At 42.4% G+C, this 24,761-nt stretch overlaps 1 protein-coding gene across 4 annotated transcripts in view; it reads right to left on the minus strand.

Moving 5' to 3' along the window:
* Positions 1–24,761, minus strand: part of kif21b (kinesin family member 21B) — a 124,671-nt gene that overhangs the window by 32,606 nt on the left and 67,304 nt on the right. For 2 of the 4 annotated variants that reach the window (XR_014601066.1, XM_084061208.1), the window contains exons 17-27: positions 23,888–24,204; positions 22,774–22,951; positions 21,856–22,059; positions 20,384–20,485; positions 18,601–18,766; positions 17,776–17,836; positions 16,270–16,318; positions 14,245–14,492; positions 12,541–12,609; positions 12,316–12,426; positions 5,350–5,388 (exon numbers count right to left, since the gene is read on the minus strand). Coding sequence is in view for 2 of the 4 variants with exons in the window: in XM_084061208.1 (XP_083917334.1) it covers positions 5,350–5,388; positions 12,316–12,426; positions 12,541–12,609; positions 14,245–14,492; positions 16,270–16,318; positions 17,776–17,836; positions 18,601–18,766; positions 20,384–20,485; positions 21,856–22,059; positions 22,774–22,951; positions 23,888–24,204 (1,544 nt within the window). In the remaining 2 variants the exon portion in view is untranslated. The remainder of the gene's footprint in view (positions 1–5,349; positions 5,389–12,315; positions 12,427–12,540; positions 12,610–14,244; positions 14,493–16,269; positions 16,319–17,775; positions 17,837–18,600; positions 18,767–20,383; positions 20,486–21,855; positions 22,060–22,773; positions 22,952–23,887; positions 24,205–24,761) is intronic. The other 2 variants (XR_014601065.1, XM_084061209.1) reach the window with 1 other exon arrangement.

Here is a 24,761-nt window from a genome sequence, read left to right on the forward strand (position 1 = left end):
TCAGAGCAGCTTACATTAAATGTGAAACTTTTCAAAAAAGGTGAGAATACACTCCTCCAACTTCTGCTGCTTTTCTCAACACGTGCACACACACACACACACACACACACACACACACACACACACACACGTGCGCGCATACACCACCCAACACCCTTCGAAATCAGTATCTTCCAACCAATGTGTTGTTGTTGTTTTTTTCCACACACAAACAGTTGAACGTAAAACACATCATGCACAGGGGATGACTAATCTCGCAAAGAAGAAGCCGTGCACACTCGCAGCAACAGTTATTATGTTTTTTATGATTGTTGTCGAGCAGGCTGCCAAGAAACCCAACTTCATATCGAATGGCAGAAAGTCAAAAATAAAGCCCAGCAGCACACGTACAGCCTCATGCATGCAGCATCTCCCTCCAGTGAGCATGTGAGTGAGCTGCTGTTCAGTGTACTGTACGTTCACAACAAATCCCCCGCTGATCCTGAGACGAGGCATTGTGAGGAGTTAACCCTTTAAGACCTGAGGCCGATTCTACAAATGTCTTCTAGATCCTAGCAGTTTTCAGAAAAAAAAACTATTAGTTGCTCAGTGGTTGTTTTCAAGTCAAGGATGCCCAAAATTATATGTATTTGGCCGAGGACACCCATCTCAAAATATCTTGTTCCAGGGATATCCCAGAAGCAAAGATTTGAGTTAAAAATGTTCGCTCTAAAATATATATTCAAAGATTTGCACACTTTTTCACGACTTTTCAAAAATAGCAGATCTACAAGCTCATAGCTTCTGCCGATTGCCTAAATTGTAAAAAGTAAATTATATAATGAAGGTTATAGGTCTGCTGTTCTCGGCACACACAACCCCATCACGCGACAGAGCATAAATTAGGCTTAATAATGAATAACACTGGGAATGAGTAAGTGTCCCTACACCTCGATGTCAGATTATCAGCTGCAGCTGATCTGATCTGGATATTCATACGTTTGCAGAGCTACACAAACCCCACTGGAATGCAGTGTCACATACAAACTATTCCACCTCTGTGCTTGGCCGGATTTTATTTTCAGACATTTAACCACCTAACCATGCTCTTTGTACTTCGTCCTACGACGAATAGGGAAAATAAGACAATCTAACTATACAAGCTCACACTCAACTTGGAGATGAGCTATTTTCACATTTATTTTTGAAAATATCTGAAAATGTGCCCCAAAAAAAGGGATGCCAGGTTTAATATGGTTAACCACTAAGGACAGAAAGGTTTGTCAAATGACACTGGCACCTGGACACAATAACTGTGGATGGGGGGTTATTACATGTATAATATGTATAATACACCATACATCCTCAGACAAGGACCGACCTTATACTGTAGGGATGATGCATCTATACAGTACCAATAAAGAGATCATCATTGTGAATTTTATTCTATTTTATGTTATTTATGGGCTGTGTCTTAGCCTGGATCCAGATCATAGACCCCGCCCACTCACTGAGTGAACTGCAGCTTCAGTCTGATAATCACTCTAGCTGTGTCTACCAGTACCAAGTTGGAGTTTTTTTCCTGAGCGCAGCGTATATATGTTTTCAATTGTTTTAGGTGTTGGGGCCTTGGGTGTTCAGCCGGGGAAAAAAATACCTTAGAGTAACAATTGCTGTTGATTATGCTGTCTAGTGCCTAGGCAGGATGATCTGATAATCTAATCACCAACACCAGAGAGCAATCGATCAAACACATGATGGTACAACATCTGCAACAATGCACCACGGTCTTAATACTAGACTGTGCATTGTGTGCAGACAGTGTGTTCCATCACAGTCCCTATGGAAGGAACAGTATAGCCGATGCGTGTTGTATTTAGCAGCGTACAAAAGGGGTCTAATGGATGTTGTAGCTTCTTCTAACACCAAGGGGCCCACATAGTAATGATATGGGAGCGGATCTCTGTATCTGCCCTCTCTCTCTCTCTCTCTCTCTCTCTCTCTCTGCACAGACGGGGAAAACATCCAGAGAGACTGAAGCAGAGATATTATATCGTTGTTGTTTTATTAACCCTTTGTGGCATGTTCTTCCTATCTATTATTATTACACTACTGCAGGTCTTCACAGGTCCGCCGACGTTGACTTGATAACTACTTTTAAAATGACCAGCTTAACAAGATCTACCAACCCAAAAACATATTATCCTATTGCTGAAATTACTTTGAAAATGTACCTGAGGGGGTATTTGGAATAGCAGTGCTGGCGTTACATAGAAGACAAACACACTTGGAATGGGAAATAGAGGGGGACATTTTGAATCTGTGTTTTTTTTTTAATAAAACTTTGTAATGCTACCAGCGTTTGAGCCTATAACACTCTTGAAAACAAAGTATTGCATTGTGGGTTTGCCTACTATAGAAGCTGTGAAGTGAACTCACATGCCCTTCTTGATGTCAATGCAATCAAGTCACCTTAATTCAAGTGGCAGATGTTTTTTAGGGCCATGGCATGTGTTCTACCTGCACAGCCTTTCTCCCTGAATCAGAACATTAGGGTTCGGGTGCCTTTTTTTCGGACCCCGTGAAGAGCTCTACCTAGGGGTCGCTGAGGGAGTTCCACGGGGTCCCCAGCTAATTGATTGATACAATGGACCCTTATGGTTCTGTAACTCCACTGAGAGAAATGCTATCAAATGGGGGTCCGTGGCCTAATGCACATCAAACTGGGGCTCTTGAAATACGGTTGAAAATCACTGCACTGCAGTGAACTGAACTGAACTGTAAGCCAGTGTAATCTGCAGCACAGTGAAACTGCTGTGTTTGAAGTTCTGTTCAACCACATTAGTATGTAGGGCATAGACAACCCACAATGCAACGGCATCAGCATAGTCGAGCATTAAAGACCTGAATCATCCGCGTGCTACATGTTTGAAAATATATATATTTTTTAAAGTAATCTTGTTTGTTTCACATATTACGCCTTCCACTCACACCATGCTTTATTAAATGTTTTACATTAGAAACTAGACTGGGCAATTTGACTTAAAATCAATATCTATATTATTTAAAAGTGAATATAATCTTGGTTATTCGATGAATTAACCTACATTCATTAACACACTGATTGCCTAGATCGAATATATGCGTTCTTTCATTTTTGGGGGAAAATTTCACAAGGGGCGACCTAACACAGCTTTGGAATGATCGATCGTCTCTCAGAGAAGAAAAATGTGGATGTGACATCATTCCAAAAAACGTCACTTCCACCCGCCCCAATGATGGGATTTTCAGAAAAACGGCTGTAACTCAGTTTCTTTTTTTTTCATTGAAAACCACCCGTTTTCAGCGGACCAAAGCTCCAAAATGGCGGATTGGGGTTGGAAACAAAATTTGTGTCAGATCCTGTGTCTATATAGGTGAGACATGACCTTTGACACGATCTAAATGTCTTAATTGCGTTAATAATGTCTTATTAACATACTCTACCATACAGATTGGACAATAGTACATTTTATTAATTAAAAGAAAGTTACATACCAACCATTTAAGCTGATTATTGGTTCTAAATAATGGTTTTGATATATTTTTCAATTATAAACCATTTCGCCTGGGAGTGGGTGTATTATCTCCACACTGTTAGACGTGGCTCTCCCACTGTTTATTGCAACGCTCTTGCAATAAACAATATTAATGACTTTGTGTTTGTCCTCCTGCACCTGATTAGCAGAGTTGGATGAGCATGCTCTACTTTTCTAATTAATTCTTTCCCCACGCTTTGCCCTTGTGTCTCCACAAAACCATGGAACAGCAGTGAGCTTCATTTAAGATTGTGCATGCAAGGTATATACACCACAACACCACACACACAAACACACACACACACACACACACACACACACACACACACACACACACACACCAACACACACACACACACACACACACCATGGGCGCAAAGCAGTGCAAATCAAGAAAGTGATGAAGGCAGCAAGATTATAGAGCACACCGTGAAAATCATCTGAGTATTAATTTAATTCTGAGAGGTCCTTGCAGGTCAATTTTCTTTTTATTACACTTTCTGAGTTCTGACCAATTAAGTCCTGTTTCATACTGTACTTGTTTGTACGTACGTGGTGAAAATAGCAGATAAACAAGCAATAAAATAAAGGTTTCAGATGGGGGTTCCTCAGCCAAATACAGTACATCCATTTGGGGGTCCTTGGTACAAAAAAGACTGAGAACTACTGAGTTAGAAGGTATTTGTAGAATCGGCCTCAGGATTAACACTCAGGATTTTACTGTGCAAGCATGGCAATGACCCCCCCGCCCCCCCCAGCATAAAAACATAAAACCTATATAAAAATCATAATGGAATAGGAGCCCAGACAAAGAAACAAGGCAAACAGAGCAGACAGACAGGATGTGGGTCGTTCCGCCTAAATGCCAGTTTATGCTTTGAGCAACAAGTGGCGACTGACGCGCCGCACGACAAAAGTGACGTCAAATCCACACAAGAAAAAAAAAAGGGCCGCGGAGAACCTCCGCCCTACTGTCTGAAAAAATACATTTTAAAAAATCTCACGTACACTCTAGTCCGATTGGTTGGGAAACCAACTACTCTGATTGGTTGGGAAAATTCACAAGACTGCCTCCACTTCCTTGTTGACGTTCTGTGGCGACGACGCCGTCATGTCGGACAAAGGGTCGGAGACAGTACGAACGCTCAGAACTCAGAACGTTGTGAGTACCGGTATATAGGGTTCAACGATTCCCTCTTAACACATTGACTGCCTGAATTATTTTCACTGCCTATTGTTATTCATGCCAGAGATTTTTCAATGAAAAAAAAAAAAGTACTCAGGAGCCGAGATACAAAGTTTTAAAGTTTTAAGTTAACAAGGAAGTGGATGAGAGTAAAGATCTTCGAAAATTCATATCTCCTTGGTCTTTGGGTCAAATTAAAAAAAAAAAAAAAAATGATTTTTTTTTTTTTTGCTAAAATCGACTTAACTCGATCTTGGCAGGCAAGTGATGAAAAGCTAAAATCGAGTTAACTCGATCTAGGCAGTCAATGCGTTAACGGTCCAACTCCTTAAAGGAGTAGTTCACCCCCCAAAAAATCAAGAGAAATTTTTCATCAGTTACACACCCCATGAAGCATTGAATTCATGAAGATATTTTTTGTTTTTGCCGCATTACTAAGACAATCATTTTAGGACCTTGGGTTTCCGGATCCCAACCATAGTTGTGAGAGACACATTGCCGCTCAAAGCATGAATTGTCATTTAGACTCTCAGGCGAACGGAGGGAGGGAAGAGAGAGAGAGAGAGAGAGACAGAAACGACACCAGACGAGACACATGTCCTCTACCTGAGCACCTCGGAGATCGAGGAGTCACTGTCATCCGACCTGGAGGCAGAAGAGGAGGAGCACGAGTGGAGGGTTGCAGGTTTTTGGGGGGAGGAGGAGGAGGAGGAGGAGGAGAGGAAAGGGTTAATCACACTAAGGAAGAGAGAGAGAAGGGGTTAAACTGACACAGGGTTGAAGAGAAACCTAACAGATTTTCAACCTACATCCAATCGATAATACAGTATAGTGTGGCAAAAAAATCCCCTATGTCTTCTGTGTATTTCTCAGGGAAACGTTTATGTCACGAAAAAAATGACATCAAGCGTTGTGCATCTTCGGGCGTACGGAATGTACTGTACAGTACCTCTATCGTCACTGTCAGGCATAAACCTTGTATCTCCATATTTCAGCTTTTTATGTTTTTCTTTTGCAAATGAATGCCCTACTTGATGGCTATTGTCTCTATTTTTGGAAACATTTTCAAGTGAAGGTGATGAAAGTACAGTAATTAAGCGTGATATGGGTTTTATGAATAAGTCACAAGAGGAACTACAAGTGGAACTACAGGATCTTTTTTCCATTTCCTGAAAAGTAACAGTTTCTGACATACAAGGTTTCTACCTGACAGCGACGATATGCTGTATGTTTTTGCCACACTAACGTTTTCTCCTCACCTCAAAACAATGGGATTTAGGTTGAAAATCTGCCGAGTTTCATTTCAAATGTAAAGGAAGGGGGAGGAAGGGTTTGCAAACGGGTTGAAAACATCAGTCAACAACAAAGCTACTCCGCTGGTTATCAGCCGCTGAATTTGACGAAGGAAAAAAAGTCACAGGATCTTATTTTTCCTCGCAGATAATCAAGGAATATATAGGCCGCATTGTTTAACATAAATATCTCCAGCGGAGTAGCTTGGAAAAGTAGTTTCATTGATAGTTTTGGTAGAATTGGAGAGAACACCGTTTTGTTTGCGTTGCGACATTAAATGGCAACCAAGCTAACAAAGGGCTGGGTTAAGAGGCAGGAGCCCACATTAGAGGTTAAAGGTTAGAACAGAGCGGGAAAAAAAGGACCCCGATGGGAGTAAGTCAGTAGATGGGAAGAAAAGAGTCACTGACAGTGTCCACGCGCACCCTGGAACTGTGACGTATAACAAAACAAAACAAACGTTCAACCGAAACAATACAGTAATCGCTAAAGGTCAATTGCTAAAGATGTCATACCACGTGGTTCTTGGACTATGGCTTAATTACTCTGTTGTACAATGGTGATGCGCGCCGAAAATAGCAGATCTACAAGCTCACAACATGTTGCACGTGTTGTGACACATTGTGAACGTGTATATTGACTATTTTCAGCTGTCAAATTGTCAAAATATGTTGAACATAATGCATCAATTATGTCAGTTGACACGCCCGTTAGACTAAGGCTAAATTACTTTGTCGTATGATGGTGATGTGCACCGAAAACAGCAAATCTACTACTTTGTTTGAGTTGTAGGCTTGTAGATCTGTATGAATTAGGCTTACGTAAAAATTAGCCTGTACCCTATTAGCATGAACAGGGTTGTGTGTTTCTTATCCTGCATGTATGATTCCTGCAATGTCAGTGTCTCTTCCAACATCTACTGATCCTAGCCGAGGCACAGGGGGAACGCCGACAGGGGGCGGGGAGAAGGGCGTGGCTGCACACAGGGTTAGCAATAAGAAAAATGCAGTTGATTGGAGGATAGGAATGTCAATCAACCTCCCAGGAGAGGGGGCCTTCCAAGGAAGGTTTTGAAAGGAAAAGACATGCAGTCCGTCCGTTCTCTAGATATATTGACATTACACTCATGGTTGGCAAACCTTGCACCGGAAGTTTGATGAATAACATGGCAGCGGATGGAGCCGGCTGGACCAGCTCATGAAGTAACATTATTTCTGAACGATTGTCGTATAATCGGTTCAGGAATATAAAAGAAGACATATAACAGGTTGTTTTCTAATCACTTGCTTTTCGACGTGCAAAGCACATAATTTTATTGAGGCATCTAAGTGGCAGGTATCGTTTCTGTCTCGGAGGTATCGCGAGATGTGGCTGCCAGACAGGAAATCGTGGACAGTCTCACGATACTTTGGTCTTTCAGAAACATACTTTGTGCCCTTTAGATACCTCTATAAAATTATCCAGTGTACACATCGACAAGCAACACAGGAGAAAACAATGCGTGATATGTCTTCTTTTATATTCCTGAACCGATTATATGACAAAGGTCGCAATCGTTCAGAAATAATGTTTGTTCATGAGCTGGTCCAGCCGGCTCCATCCTCTGCAATGTATTTCATCAAACTTCCGGTGTGAGGTTTGCCACCCATGAGTGTCATGTCAATATATCTAGCGAACGGAGGGACTGCACGCTTTTCCTTTCAAAACCTTTCTTGGGGCCTTCAAGGAAGTAAAATGGGATTTCTGGGGCGATAGCTTAATAGGGGAAAGGCCGTCATGTGGCTAACAGAGCAATGAACATTATAATAATTTACTGCTCAATTCATAAGCCTGCTGAGAGCGAGAGCCGAGAGCCTGTGCCTCGCTGTTATACCGATATGAAATAATAACAATGATAATAATGAACGTGCCTGGGTACGTCTGGAGGGAACAACGCTGTTCAAATGTTCTATCAAACCTTCCATTTGTTGTGTCTTAATAGGAACTCTATTGGATATGATTATGACTGTAATGACAATAATCAGGACCAACACAATCCCAGTCTCAGCAGGGACAATTTGAGATTTTAGAATTGTATCAAATTAATTGCGCAGGTGAGCAGAGTCATGAGTCTGAAAGGCTTTTTTTCCTCCTTTTCTGTCTGTGCAAATTAACAAAAAGCTCTTTAGAAATGAGCTCTATGAAATGCTATTTTTTTCGGTTAAGAAAAAAAGATGTTGCTTCAGTCAATGTTCAATTTCATATGCCAGTGCTACCCATTGGTGGAAAGTTACTACATTCTCTTCTACATTTATTTATTTACTTTTACTTTACTTGAGCGTTTCCATTTCTAAATATGTTATACTTCTACTCCAGTACATTTCAGAGGCAAATGTTGCACTTTTTACTGGAGTGCAGATTTGTAGATTTACTGTAGATTATCATTACAAAACATGCATTAACAAATTAAGACCTATTTTATACTTGGATTATTTTTAACAATTTCTATTACAATTGAGTACTTTTACATTGGTAATGCTATCTTTTTAGGCCAAAACTGAACTTGTATTTTGGACTTCTACACAAGTAAAATTTTTAATATAGGACTTTTACCAGCAGATTCTTTCTAGATTGTGGTATTGCTACTTTTACTCAAGTAAAAGAAAAAGTGAGTACTTTTCTTCCACGCACTGCTACTCCCTCTGTGCAGCTGTCAAATACAATCACAGAGGATCCAGAGCCAGACTAACGTTATAAAGAGTTTGAAACATGTCCTTTTAACAGGATTACTCTAACTGCTCAAGTAGACCCACACATACTGTACTGTTTGCAATGTTCTGGTTAGCCATGACCTGACATTTAGAGCACTGTGGCCAGTGAGAGTGTACTGTACTGTATTTACGGGCACTACTTTATTCAGAGGAAGCACGTTGTAAATGCGTTGTGCGTCCTCCGTTCTCCTTGAAATACTGGACTTCAGGTTCCGTTTCCTATATTTTGAAGCTAATACTTTTGGACTTTGTACTACTTTTCACTGAATCAGAGTACTTTTTAATATACGGTTCGTCACTATAGTAAACCTGAGAGTGGGAACGGGTTGGTTTCTGTATAGATTATATACTGGTGTTACCAGCGTGTAACACAAAAGGGATATTATTTGTCCGTCTCTCTGTCATTGTCAAATCAATACACATGATCAATGTTAAGGTACTTGACATTCCATGGGAGTTGTTTGACTGAGAGCGGATGCAGAATATTAACGTCTGTCTGAGCTTTGCTTCTCATTTCAGAGCCGACTAAACGCAAGTCATACTGATGAACCTTTGTAGTTCAATTACCAAAAATGCTCATCATGACTATTAATCACAGTATGAGAGGACAAAGAAATCAACACTGTGGTTGAATTTAAATTGAAAACTCAGTTTATGTTGTTATGCGTGAGTGTGGTAAGACAGATATAGTCTTAGAAGAGTAGAAAACATATTATTTTTATCACACAAAAAAGCGTATGTATGTAATGCATGTAATGACAGCGAAATGATACAAAAATGTTTACACACACACGTGAAACACTGAAAAATTACCAAATCAGAAATAAAATGAAATAACTCACCCTGCAAAACAACAAAAGACATGATGAAATGTTTAAATAAAACAAAAACAGAACAAAAACACGTTCCTCCTCCACATACTGTCACACTAGACTACACTCTCGCCCATGAGGGACGTCAGCCAGACAAGATGACGGATCTGACAGATCTGATCCAAACTGTCACTGTCACTGATATACAAGACACTGCCAGTGGCAAACAGACTGCAGAGACAACTGACAACCCCAGTGAAGAAAATTACTTTTGAAAATTCTCATATGATGGCCAGCCAATTCCTTGCAGGTATTTTAACATGGACGCTGCAGTCATTTCCCTGAGACAGGGTTCTTCATGTGTATTTTCAGACAGTTGACCTTTTAAACCCTCAATATTTAGTCAACTGAACTCTTTCTCTGTACTTGGCCTGCTCTTTTTCCCTCTACACTCCCTCTACTCTCCGAAAATAGCCAATCTACAAGCTCACAACGCCTCGCGCTGCGAGGCGTTGTGAGCTTGTAGATCTGCTATTTCCGGCTAATGTTTCCCCATCATACAAAGATTTGGCAGACCCCATGTAGTTACTCTGAGGACCCTCTAGGGGTGTACCGGACCCCCTGTTGAAGACCCCTGCCCTAAAGAGATGGTTTGTATGATTTATGGTTCCTATATATGCCTCAAACTAGCCATTTCATAATGTTTCTGGAATATAAATGACACTTTTGTCCGGTTAGCTTGCCTTTGGACCGGAAAGGTCATGGGTTCGATCCCGGGCCACCGCCAACTCAGTATGAGTAGCACGGCTTGGTCTTCACAATAATACAAGTGCGCACACGCACACACACACACACACACACACACACACACACACACACACACACATGGCCCATTTCACACAGCTTTCTCTCTAACAATTACGGGGGTCAATAAAAAACAAGCACTTTTCTGGATTAAGTAAGATTAAACAACACAACTAACAAAATAAGTATAGGGGAGAGGCAAAGGAACTCGATGAACTGCTGCCATTTCACAGGCTTTGAAGTGAAGTAACAATTGATTGAAGAGGGAGAGAGAGAGAGAGAGAGAGAGAGATTTCTGAAAAAGTGTCACACATTCTGAAAAATGTGAGTAGTTCTACAGTTGTATTGTAAGCATAATATCCTGACGCCAATACTTTTGTATACTCAAGTCCTGAATACAGGACTTTTACTTGTAACATTTTAACTACATTGTGGCATTTCTCCTTTTACTTAAGAGAGATTGAAGAGAGAGAGAGAGAGAGAGAGAGAGAGAGAGAGAGAGAGAGAGAGAGAGAGAGAGAGAGAGAGTATTTGGCTCAGGTGGAGAGAGGTGGGGGTTATGTGAGGATAAGAAAGAAGCTGGAAAGGTTCACTCGAGTCTAAGAGGTCCATCTATAACCCAGAAGAGAGCAGAGCACTTCCCTCTAAATAGACCTGACCTTCAGACTGTCTATCTATAGGAAACACCAGCATGGAGGAGGAGAGGAAAACAAGGAGATGAACGAACTTGAGATGGAAGTGATCAGATGAGAATGTATGGGAAAACGAAAAACACACACGGAGGGAGGGAGTGAACACGTGACAAGTTATTTTAAGTACAGCTGTGTGTGTGTGTGTGTCAGTGTGTGTGTGTGCGTGCGCGCGTGCGTGCGTGCGTGCGCCGTGCGTGCGTGCGTGCGTGTGTGTGTGTGAGAGAGAGAGAGAGAGAGAGTTTGAAATATTGCTGCTATTTGTTTCAAAAGCTTTATCCCAAGATAACCTTTCTTGCGTGTATGTTATACCGTAACCATTCCTGACAGAAAATGCACAATACAATTATTATGGTTTTGTAAACTATGTTTTCTAAGTTGTAATGTACAACTGGGAGGGCTACTTATTCCCTTTTAACTGTACATACTGTACATTATGTATTGATTGTTTTGTCACCACTTTTGCTTTGGCAATGTAAACATATGTTTTCTCATGCCAATAAAGCCCTTTTGAATCGAAGTTAATTGAATTGAGAGTGCGAGAGAGAGAGCGAGAGAAAGAAAGAGAGAGAGTAGTGGGATTCAAACCTAATAACGTTTTGTATAGATCTGACTGATATGGATTATGTCCAATTTAGCTTTTGATCACCGATTGAAATCTAATGACGTCATTATCTCAACAAGTTAACAGGTCCAATCATTGGCCTATTAAGGCTACCATAAATGAAGAAGTGTACATACAGTACAGCTTGTGGTAGTCAGGATGGGGCACAATGTTCTGGGCATGGGTCAGGTGGGCTTCAACATTAAGTGTTGAGGCCCACCCTAAACCACTCGGCTACCGGCGCCCCCCGGATTACTGATGTTTTCACAGATATTTTGTCAAAAAGCGCTACATCAATTAAAATGAATTTGGGGGGGAAATTGATTTGATTAAAGTTTTTTTTTAAAGATCAAATAAAAAAATAGCCACGTTTGAGCTTGTTGATTGGCAATTTTTGAAAAGTTTTCGAAGACTTCTGAAAATGCTTGAAAATCTCTCCAGATTATGACACGGCCAAAATAGGTATACGCCGGGTTTAAAGTCGTTAAAAATCGGGCTGCATAACTGCCCATACGGATTTGGTCGTCACCAAAAAAAGTTTGAATAACGATGTATCGGCCCATAACTGAAAGGATATATGGGTTGCGGCACTATTTTGTTTACAGGAAGTGTTTCCTCACTTGTCTAAGGCGGAGCCTTGGCTCTGGTTGCTGGTGAGTCTGGAGAACACGTTGCGGTCGTTCCTGGTCCTCATCGGGGGGGAGGAGGGAGGCGTGTAGCCGTCACTGGGCCTGAGAGGAGGAAAAAGGAGACAACATGATCACATAGATCCGTAAGGGGGGGTGGTGTTCGGGGTCAACTAGTCTCATCTACATGCAGGAGCATCTTGATCGGGCATCGATTACCTGAACGGGCGGTCGTACGACTTCCTTCTTGTCATAGGCGATGTGTCATAACCTCGAGACTGCCTGGGACTGTGGGAGACAGGCAGACAGGCACGCGTACACACACACACACACACACGCACAAACACATAAGCAAATTACTAAGCAGAGCCTCTTATTATTTTTTCCTTCATAAATGAATTCCCCATTTTATACTTTTGTACTATAATATTGCAAGATATGGCCGACATGGTCAGTCTACGGGCTCGCAAAACAGCTTGTATCTGCTATTTTTGAATAGTCAAAGAAATCTAAAGTGACACAGATACGTTCCAGGTCTGAATGGGTTAAGGTTGTTTCAGACGGGGAGCGGTTGACGTGGGCGTTCTCGCCATTGTTGTTTTGTCCTCCTGCGCGTAGCGGGGAAAAAAAGCTGACAATCCAGCTCTTGCCGCCCGCGGGCGCGTGCACGAAAACGAGCACGAGTGCGAGACTTTCACGCAACCGTGCCCGCCTGCCTCACCGCCCATCAACTTCTCCAAGCGTCCCAAATAATTGGCCACCTCTCATTGAAAATGAATTACTATGGTGCGTCAATCGCTCCCCGTCTCCCCGACCTTTAGACTAAATAGCAACGCATTGGATCCAATGGACCACAGCGTTCTTTTTCCCCCCAATTTCCTGAAAAGTAGCCGCTTTGGACATACATGGTTTCTGCCCCACCAGCAAAACTAGACATTGGTCCTACAAATCTATATGCTACAAGCATATAACACTCATTTCACATTCATTCTCAGAGACAAAAGCTAATTATCTAGTTCTCTCTGTATCGCACAAAAGCAGCTTTTCCCTTCAGGACTAAAGCAGGATATTATGTATAGTTTTCTCCAGACTTAGAAGGCACGTCCCAGACGTTATGCGTCACTGCCTTAAATCTCTATGACTTGCAGCCGTGACTTTTTAGCTCAAAGAGAAATTCGGGTGTCTCGTCCCCACAAGGACCCAAATGTACGAAAATACATTATAAACTAGAAAATGTGCTCCTCGGAGCACAGGTCTCCGCCAGGCGAGGTGGTGAAAGAAAGTACTGTTCCTGTCTTACCTATTTATATTACATATTGTGATGTCACGTGAAGCTTGACCAATGTTAGGTGTTCACAGATGGACGGACACACGGACGGACAAAGTGAAAACATACTCTCCACCATGCCTTCGGCCTGGCGGAGACAATTATAATCAGCCGATCTACAAGCTTACGTGTGACACGCTGTGAGTAGAGTTCTGAACAGGCCTGAACATTAAGGCCCGGCCCTAACTGGGCCCTAACAGGGCCCGGCCAGAACAATAACCACAATGTTAGGCCCGAAAATCTAATATAAAATCTTTTAACAAATAATTATGTAATCAAAGTTATTATTATTATATTTTTTCATGGAACCCGAGGCCCGGCCCGACTAATTAGCACACATTTTCGGCCCTGCCTGAAAACGTCGGGTCGTGTAGGGTCGGGTTCGGGCAGCATTTGAGAACTCTAGTTGCGAGCTTGTAGATCTGCTATTTTCACTACTTTTGAAAAGGTATGGAAATGTTTTTTTTTTTTATTAGAACATTCCATTTTTTTCTGATCTCAATTTTTTTCCTAAAATAAGTAAACGTAAAATAAATAAGTTTAAATAAGTTTTACTCCATAAAAATGGGTTCCGCGACCCGGCAGCCGCGACTTACAAGGTGTGTCCCCTGATGGGCAGGCTGATGGTGCGTGTGGCCCTCTCCCGGTGCAGCGCCAGGCTGAAGCCCAGGCTGCCCGGCACCAGGCTCAGCCCGTCCTCCTGGATGTCGGTGAGAGACGCCAGAGACTTGGTGAATTGCTGCGGCTTGTTTCCGCCGCCGGAGGACGACGCGGAGCCGTCCAGGCCGGGACCCAGACACTCTGCCGACACCGCCTTCATCTGGGCCGACAGGCGGGGCTCCACCTGGGGTGGTGGAAAAAAGCACTCAAATGTTTTACTTGAGTAAAAGTATCAATACCACAATGCAGAAATACTCTGTTACAAGTAAAAGTACAATATTCAAAATCTACGTGAGTAAAAGTACCAAAAGTATTGGCATAAAAATATAAAGCACCAAAAGTAAAAGTACTAAAAGGTTTGAAAATAGCCGATCTACAACGCTCACAACGCGTCGCGATGCGACGCGTTATGAGCTTGTAGATCTGCTATTTTCAAATAGCCTAGGTATAAAATAAGGCTGAAGTGGTTAATGTATATGTTTTATAATATAATAATTTATATCTGCAAAGTAACTAGTAACTAAAGTTTTCAAATAATTGCAGTGGAGTAAAAGTACAATATTTGTCTCTGAGATGTAGTGGAGTAGAAGTAAAAGTACTGAAAATTGAAAATACTCCGGTAAAGTGAAGATTCCTCAAATTTGTACTTACTAAGTACAGTACTTGAGTACATGTACTTAGTTACTTGACACCAGTGGGGGTTAGACAGGTGGCATTATTGTTATGTGAGACAGGTGAGAGAAAAGGACAGAAGTGGAGAGAGAGATAAATTGGAGTAGACAACGTGGGGGGAGGGGGGTGGGGGTGGATCAGGGGGTAGGACCAAAATAAGACAGAGCGGGGAAAAGAGAAGATTGAAAAAGGATAAAGATTGGGGGACAGGAGAGAGGAAAGGAGATTAGGAGAAGATTCAATATAATACATTGCCTGCATAGTATAATATCCTCTCTTTCGGGGTGGAAACCTCATATGTCTAAAACTGTTACTTTTCAGGATTCAAATTCAAAAGCATAGCAGATCCACAAGCTCGTTTTGAGCTTGTAGATCTGCTACTTTTTGATGCTTTTTGTGTGACACTGTAGTATGATGAAATAGGCCGTTAATTTACAAAAAAAACTAAAAAAGTTAAAATATAGAGATATGAGCTTTCTGCCCGACAGCAACGATATGTAACCTGGCATTGGGAACAGAGTCAAAGCATGTAGTTACACTGCCACCCTCTGGTCACTAATAGGAATGACAGCTACTCTAGTCACTAAACTGACTGACAACTAAAGGGAACTTTATATAGGGTTGCCAACCGTCCCGTATTAGCCGGGACGCCCCGTATTAGCCGGGACGCCCCGTATTTGAGCCAAAAGGGGCGTGTCCCGTACGGGACTTTGTTTGTCCCGGACTCCGGTGTAAAGGGAAAAAATATATATATATTTCTGTTTGCGCACACTGCAGTGTGTCTGGCTGCGTGTTTGTGTGCTGTATGCGAAGGGCGCTAGGACCGCTCAGTTGACAGGGCAGGCACGCGTGCGCGCGCGTGTGTGTGTGTGTGTGTGTGTGTGTGTGTGTGTGTGTGTGTGTGTGTGTGTGTGTGTGTGTGTGTGTGTGTGTGTGTGTGTGTGTGTGTGTGTGTGTGTGTGTGTGTGTGTGTGTGTGTGAGATTTTCTCCGGTGGGAACGGCATCATTGTTTGTGTGGCATGTCAGCCTGTTCCCAACCCTAACCCTAAAACCGAAATAAAGTAACAGGAAAAATAAAGTAACCCATTTCTACAGTTCTGGATGTTGGCAACCCTAACTTTATATGAGGTTGCTAATGCAAAACCACAGATATTACATAACGATATACTGTATGATACTGATATGGGTTTGAGGATTAAAACTGTATTGTTGACTATACAGTAATTAGTACACTAACTACCACATCTCCATCTGTGATAGCTTGAATGAAACACTATAAACCACCAACCTTCAGTTTGAAGTCTTCCTGGCTGTTGGATTCTTTCATTTGAGACACGCTAGAGGGAGAGAGGGGGAAAGACATGTTAATTAATTAAATGAATACATATAATATTGGACTGTAGAATTAAGTTAAGCACGTGAAGCCTAGCGTCCCTATTCTGGGCATACATGTGATGTCATTATAGGCAAACTTTCAGCATAAATGGGCTTATATATTTGGCGCAAACAGGCGAACATTCAAGCGAGAATGGCACATCTACGGCTTTTTTTCTCCTCCTTATATACTGTAAGGAAAGTTACGTTTATTTGTATACCACATTTCAACAACAAGGCATTTGAAAGTCCTTTACATAAAGCCTTAAGCATTAAGACGGAGCCTTAAGAGAGTGCAATAAAAGCTCAAACTGAAAGTTATTAACCCATTAAGACCTGAGGCGATTCTTAAAAATCTTTTCTAAGAAACAGTTTTTGAAAAAAATCAAAAAAAAAAGTTTTCAAGATTTTTCAAAAATAGCAGATCTACAAGCTCATAGCGCGCCACTACTGTGCCGCGCTATGAGCTTGTATATCTGCTATTTTTGAATAGCCAAAGAAATCTAAAGTGACACAGATGCGTTCACGAAAGAGATTTTTTGGGGGGGAATATGTTTTATCCCACGATTTTTGTAACCCATTTTTTCACCCAGTGCCAATTGTCTATAAGCTGTAATCCTGGGTGCTACTCTCCCTCTGCCAGCATGGGGAGAGCCCCGAACTGAGCTCATGCTTTTGCGAAATTATTTAAAAGAAAACCCTTGATAAAAAGCAGCGGCAAACAGAAAGGTCTGTAGCTCTGATGTAAAAGTACTGAGAGTTGTCGTAGCAGACCTGCGCATTTCTGGGAGTTTCCAGATATGTGGAGTTATGATTCTGGGGACAGAAAGCAGATCTGTGGCCCCAGACCACCTGAGACGCCTGGATGGTTCATAACAAGATGAGAAATGTGCTGTATGTTGGCCCTAAAGTTACATTTCTTTTTAGGGCCTACATGATTTATAAACCAACAGTTGCGTCTGTGATGCAGTAGCGTCTGTGATACATTGAGAGCTTGTAGATCGGCAATTTTCTCTGCACAACATGCTTCCATAGAAGACATGCTGGCTTCTGTGGAATCCAAATGACTGAAAGAACTTTAATCCTTGTGTAAAGACATCATTACACTAGTCAGTCTACTGAAGATGAATGCATGGACACATTTTTCTAAATCTCCCCGAGACATACGTAAGTCCTTAATCCTTGAAATATTCTTATTTGATTGAACCTGACTTTTAATAATTGTACCTTGGCTCCAAACACAATTAAAGTTTTCTCTTTGTTTAACTGAAGAACATTATTGTACAATGAATTTGCTCAGCGACCATTAGTCCCCTGACGGTTGTGTAAATGCTTCGTCTGTATTAATCATGCCAACATATTTAGTTATTTTCCAGTGTTCGTCTGTGCCATTAGGCAAGGAAGGGTTAAGAGGTCTCACCTGCTGTCAGATGCTTGGCTGAACTCAGAGGGCTCCTCGTCTGTGCTGGTGTACCCGTTCTCTGGAAGGAACACAGGTCATACAAACCATCATTCAACAGGTCAGCAGCACCCACTAACTTTATGTGTAACATCAAATAAAAACACTTTGTGCTGGTGTACCCGTTCTCTGGAAGGACACAGGTCACACAAACTATCATTCAACAGGTCAGCAGCAGTGGTGTAATTTAATGACGTGGTGTTTTTTAATGACGTCACATGCACGTGCCTACATGTGCGCATGCGCACAGAACAGCTGATATAGTATGAGAGTCAACTCGTGAGGAGACCAGTATTAGAAAATATATTATAAATGAACTTAATGTTTGATTAATATTAATTTTACTTAGGTTTACGGGTGTATAAATAGTAGTAGGAAACATGTTTGTATAGGAAATTACTCGTTTTTAGCTTAGTTTTAGTCTTTGCAAATCTTCTCAAGGAATGCCTTGAGCTTATACAGTATATGAGGACGTTCACCGGTAAACCGGTTTTGCAAAGTAGCCATTTGGGTACTTGGATCGTGAATCTAGCGTTCACGTGCGTTCACCACCGTACAGTGCCATACTGTGCGCATGAATAAAACACAGTGGGAACGTTGTGATGTCCCGTGTAGCAACCAAAATATCCCCGGTCAGCAGCACCCAGTAACTTTATGCGTAATGTCAAATAAAAACACTTTGAGAATAAAGCACCTAGAAGGAGGAGGGAGGGACAAGATTACAGTTGTACAGTAATACTATATGCATACGCGCACACACACACACACACACACACACACACTCACCCTGCTGCACGTTGTGTATGAGGGCCTGCAGTTCAGGGATGTACTCCGCCTTCTCCCTCAGAGCGTCCAGGATGATGTGGTTGTGGGAGGAGCCAATCACATCCGTCTGTCTCAGCTGACCCTCCAGCAGGCGGATCTGGTTCTCTTTCTGGGCCACTTGCAATCCCTGAACACACACACGCATGTGCACGCACACACACACGTACACACACACACAACAATGGGTGAAGAAACGCAATGTCATTAGTAACCACACTCCTCACTGTACATGAGCCCGGGACTCGGTCTTGCTTTGGTGTTTTCGCACAGGTGGGCGTGGTTTTATGCCTAAACCCTACCATTTTTGCCTCACAGAAACTATGCCTAACCTTAACCCTAACATCACATAAAATATGCCTAAACATAAGGCCCCACCTGGGAGAAACACTGGGTAAAAGAGAGAATCCGACATGATGAGGCCACTCAGGCCAGCTTGCCTCTTTCTTGTCCTCGGTTTGATCTTCATGCAATTCAAACACACCCATCACCACTAGATGGTGCTGTAACTTAAACAATCACTTGTTCCAGCTGGTCAGCTCCATGGTGACACTGACAGCACAACATTTAGTGCAATAGATCTTTTTCGCAAACATGGCCCATACACAGTACTTCAACTTCACACTTAGTAAGACTGTAGAGTTATTCTTCTGTCTGCGATCACTTATTTTATTAAATTAGTTTCAATAAATACAGCATATACTGTAACAGTACAGGAATTGTCATTGACATATCCTAATCTTGTTCTGGTTCTGTTCTATGACCATAAAAAGTGATTTGATGGAGGGTAATAAAATGCTAACAGGCTAGCCAAGGCTAACGGTCATTCCTCTGGGCAGTTGGTCGTTGAACCTCCAACAAATCACTTTAACTCACGCCGTCCTCTGACAGAAGCAGTTACAGAGCCATTACATAACCCTACATTTGCCATATGATATTGCCTATATCGTTAGTAGGGCAATACTGTAATATAGAATATCGTTGCTGTCGGGCAAAACCTCCTATCTCCATATTTTTACTTTTTGTGTGTTTTCATAAATTAAGGCCTACTTGATCATACTACAGCGTCATACAAAAACATCAAAGTAGCAGATCCACAAGCGCGAAACGCGCTGCGAGCTTGTAGATCTGCTACTTTTGCAATTTTAGAATTTGAATTTTGAAAAGTAACAGTTTTGGACATCATATGAGGTTTCCACTCGACAGAGACGATATAACGGACGACTACATGACAATAAAAAGTGATTTTTATGGAGGGTAATAAAATGCTAACGGGCTAGCCAAGGCTAACGGTCACTCCTCTAAGCGGTCGGCACTTATTTGCGACTCTCGGTCGGAATAAATCACTTTAACTCATGCAGTCATCTGACAGTAGGAGTACAGTGCCATTAAACGCAACATTTGCAGTACTATAATACATAATACAAACATTTGACATAACACAGAAACAAAACAAATTACATAAATAAAAAGGAGGGGACCAAATACAGTACATGGCTGTACTTGGTCCCCTCCTTTTTCACCTCTACACCACCAAAGCTCTTTGCCAAAAAGCTTTTACACTTTTGTTGACAATATATGTGTGCCTTTTGTCAACGGCACACACATATATTTTTTAATGTTTGAAACTTCTCTCTTATTAATGACATGCTCAAAATAGGGATTGATTAGATTAATAATCTGTAACTACTGTATTTTAAATTATAGAATATTATTATTATTTTGTTCCCATAGTTGCTGAACCAACCTTGTCTATGGAGGTTTTCAGGAAGTGGTCCAGCAGGTGGCGTGCTTCAGCCAGGGAACAGGAACTGATGACCACTGAGGTGTCCACTGAGTCCAGCTCGTCCTGCAAGCAGAGGTCAGAGCAGAGGTCAGGCTTTACTGTTCATTCAGAGCATTGTTTCTATAGGCCCCCTTTCCAATGAAGTGGTTCAGAACCCTAAAAGTTGGTTCGGAATTGGAACCAAAAAAATACTTGTTTTTATTGGCCCTGAACTGGGAACCAAAGTGGGTGTGTCACTATTCTACAGGTTGGAAGATGCAGATGTGATATAAACAATGGCAAAAACAAGCGAAAAATCATCATAAAAAAAAAGAAAAGAAAAGAAAGACTGTATCTGCCATTGACGATTGAATTTCCACTGTGAAATGGACACTTCGACCAGTCATAATCAACACATTGCTGGGCAGCCCTGGGAAACTGGGGACTCCTGCTCAGACTTATAGATAACCACTTAAAACCCAGCATCGGTATTGTGGTTAAAGTTTTCGCTAAAAATATCAGATCGACAAGCTCACAACCCCCCACACCTTTATTTCCTACTCTGCACATATAGCATTTTATATTTGTGATGATATTAAATGTTTGGTGCCATTTTTTATATGTTGATTAATTGAATAGCTAGGACCCCAATGGAAACAAGACCGCAAGGACTTTTTTGGTGTTATCCTTTGAGACAAAGTGTTTGACTGTACTCGTGCTGTTTTACATTTCTGTCTAATAAAATATTCAATCAATCAAAAAAAAACGCGACACGCCGCCGATTGTGAGCTTGTCGATCGGCTATTTTCAGTGAAAGCTTTCCCCACAATAACGAAAAACCGAAAAGACTATTGAGCCCTGATGGACTGCGGTTACCCATATGGGGTTTAAGTGGTTAATTAAATTAAATTAAAACTGGTGGAAACGCAGGTCGGTTTGCGCCCGGTTCCGTGAAAGCACCGAGGTTCCAAGAATCTAGAACGGAAACAGTTCTTTATAGCAGTGGTTCTCAAACTTGTTCAGGTCAAGTACCCCTAAATGAGTGTGTATTTGGCAGCGGACCCCCATCTGAAAAGATTTTGTGCCAAGGACCCCCATCCAAGATTAAAGTTAAAAATGTAAAAAATATTCAAACATTTTCGAAGAACGTCAAGATTTTTTTGAAAATAGCTGATGTATGTAGGGCCCTGGTGGTCCCCGGACCCCACTTTGAGAACCCCTGCATTAGACCACGGACCACCATAACTCTGAGAGTGTACAAATGGAACCAAATGGACCCGTAAGGGTCCATTTGGTTCCATTTGTACACTCTCAGAGTTACAGCAACATAAGGTTCCATTTGGTTCTTAACTATCCAACATTTATCTGCGTACCCCCTGGAACCCGCTCAAGGACCCCTGGGGGTCCCCGTACCCCACTTTGAGAACCAAGGCTTTATAGAACCCAAAGTCTACCTTGGTCTCCTCTATCTGCACGATGGTGGCCTGGCAGTCAGACAGGCTGTCGTTGATGTAGTCTATGTTGGCGTTCAGGACCTCGATGTCCTCGTTCATCTCCTGGACCATGCGGTCGTCTGCGTCCGGACCGCACCCGTCCGCCATGAGGACCTCCCTCTTACGGGACAGCGCCTCCTGCTGGACGGCCAGCTCCTCGCGCTTCTGGACTCATCACACACACACACACACACACACACACACACACACACACGTGAGTAATGTGCAGTGGTGGAAAAAGTACTCACATTGTGTGCTTAAGTGAAAGTAGCAATACCACAATTTCGAAATACTTTGTTACAAGTAAAAGTACCAGCATTCAAAATGTACTCGAGTAAAGGTACAAAAGTATTAGCATCAAAATATACTTAAGTACTAAAAGTATAATTACTCATTATGCACAATTTCACAAGTTATCATATGTATAAAACTCTTTGAAAATAGCAGATCTACAAGCTCACAATGTGTCGCAAAGCGATGCATTGTGAGCTTGTAGATCTGCTATTTTCGAATAGCCAATGTATGTCTGAAGTTGTTAATGTATGTCTTTTTTATAATAATTGAAATCTACAAAGTAACTAGTAACTAAGGTTCTCAGATAATTATAGTGGAGTAAAAGTACAATATTTTCCTCTGAGATGTAGTGGAGTAGAAATAAAAGTATTGCAAATGGGAAATACTCCAGTAAAGTAAAAAAAATCCTCAAAATTGTGCTGTACAATACTACATACAGTACAGTACTTGAGTACATCTACTTAGTTACTTTCCGCCACTGGTAATGTGTGAATTACATTTTCAAATTATTCAAGCGAATACGTCAGTGGTTTACAACGTTTTTAAGATTTATTTTATTTATTTCTGAGAGAGAACAAACGGTACCTTAATGAGGCGGTCCATGTCTGCCTCCACGTTGGATATGGTCATGCGCTGCATGACTATATCGAGGATGCGGCGCTCCAGGCTCTGCCACTTCTGACGGGCAGACTTGGCGAAGCTGGCACCTCGGGAGCCAGCTCCCATGAGGCCCAGAGCTGGCTTACGCTGCAGCTTCTTCCTGCTGCGACACACACACACGCACGCACACACACACACACACACACACACACACGCACACACATTGGTTTTGCTAACTTTTGGCGACAATGCATTTATGTTAATTCTAATTAACATAACCATAGCCTAATCTGTAACCCTATCAGATACATAATATAGAACTGCAGTCAAATCCAATAGGTAACGCCAGTAGCCAATAGCATTCGTTTCCGGTTGCTTTACGGGACCGGAAGTTCCATGATGGTGGAAAAACGGTTCTGTAGGAAACAATGGGGCTCCCTTCGTCCATATTTCTTTTTTCAAATTTTTATCCCACGATTTTGTAACCCGTATTTTTTCACCCTAGTGCCAATGCCTAAGCGTGTAATCCTGGGCACAACCTTCCCTCTGCCAACCTAGGGAGGCCAGGGCCGAGCTCATGCCTCCTTCAATGCATGAGAGCCAACTGACCTTCTTGTCACCTGACAGGGGAGAGTTTCCCTGGTTGGACGTAGCGCGTGGAAGGAACACGTTATTCCAACCAGTTCCCTTCACCTCCATCAGGCGCCCCGGCTGGCCAGGGGGAGGCAGTATAGTGACCAGGATTACTGCATGTTTTTGTGAGGGTAGGCTACCTACCCTAGGAGACACGGGGAGAACATGCAAACTCCACACAGAAAGGCCCTTTGGCCAACCCCACCTAGGGTGTGGGCACTGATGACGCGGAGGAGAGAACACGCCCCCAGCGCCCACAGCGTCCCCTGCGGGAATCGAACCCAGGACCCAGGCCCTGTCCATATTTCTTACAGTCTATGGTCCCCAATCAACTTGGTACTATGTCCAAAATGTGTCCCATACTGTGGCCTACTGTATATCAGAAACACACACACACACACACACACACACACACACACACACACACACACACACACACACACACACACACAGCGAGCCATCTTACCCATTGATGACCCTGGTGCCGTCCATGCTGCCCTCGCTCTCCGCCAGGTACCCGTGGGAGTTGTGCTTGTTGTTCCACTGTCTCACCATGCCGCTCACGCTCTTCAGGGACTCGGGCTCGGAGCTGCTGGCCGTGGTGCTGGCCGACAGCTCGGCCCCGGAGTCCGGCGGCGCGTGGTTCCAGCGGGCCACCACGCGCCCGGCCACGCGCTCAGACATGGGCTTGGCCATGCGCCGCAGGGCCGTCACCTCCTGGGTCTTCCTCCGCAGGACAATCTCCTGCTGACGCTTCGCGGACTCCAGAGAGCGGATCTGGTACTGTAGAGTAGACAGAAGTGATACACATTAACGGGCAGAAACCTCGTATATAAATGGTTTAAGTGGTGAAAATTATCTTTTTTTGGGAGGAGGCTTCACATCCGTGACATGTTACATGTTTTTATTGTGACTTGCAATATGTGTTCAGGAATATGTTTTGTAATATATATATGCTGTGTTTTATGTTTTAGACATGTGAGGAGGACCCCAGGAAGAGAAGCTGTTTCCTTGGTGCCACATAACGAGAATCCAAAATAAAAAATGTATAAACGCCTGAATTTTAAGCAAACAAGTTGCTTAGTCATCATGTTAATATGCATGCACTGAGGAACACATCCTCCTGGCTGGGCATGGATCGATACGAAGCGCCGTGTGGTGTGACACTGATACTGAAGTTCAAAGTGTCCGAGACATATACTGATCAATACTGTCCATGATGCACAAACCATGCATTTACTGCATGAGGCTGGAAAAATAGATGTACTGTAGACCTTGGTTTAGACACGTGTGTGTACACACACACATGTGCCTCAGACACACACACACAAACGTACACA

The sequence above is a fragment of the Gymnoscopelus microlampas genome, assembly GCF_963454915.1.
Source record: "Gymnoscopelus microlampas genome assembly, chromosome: 7".
NCBI lineage: Eukaryota > Metazoa > Chordata > Actinopteri > Myctophiformes > Myctophidae > Gymnoscopelus > Gymnoscopelus microlampas.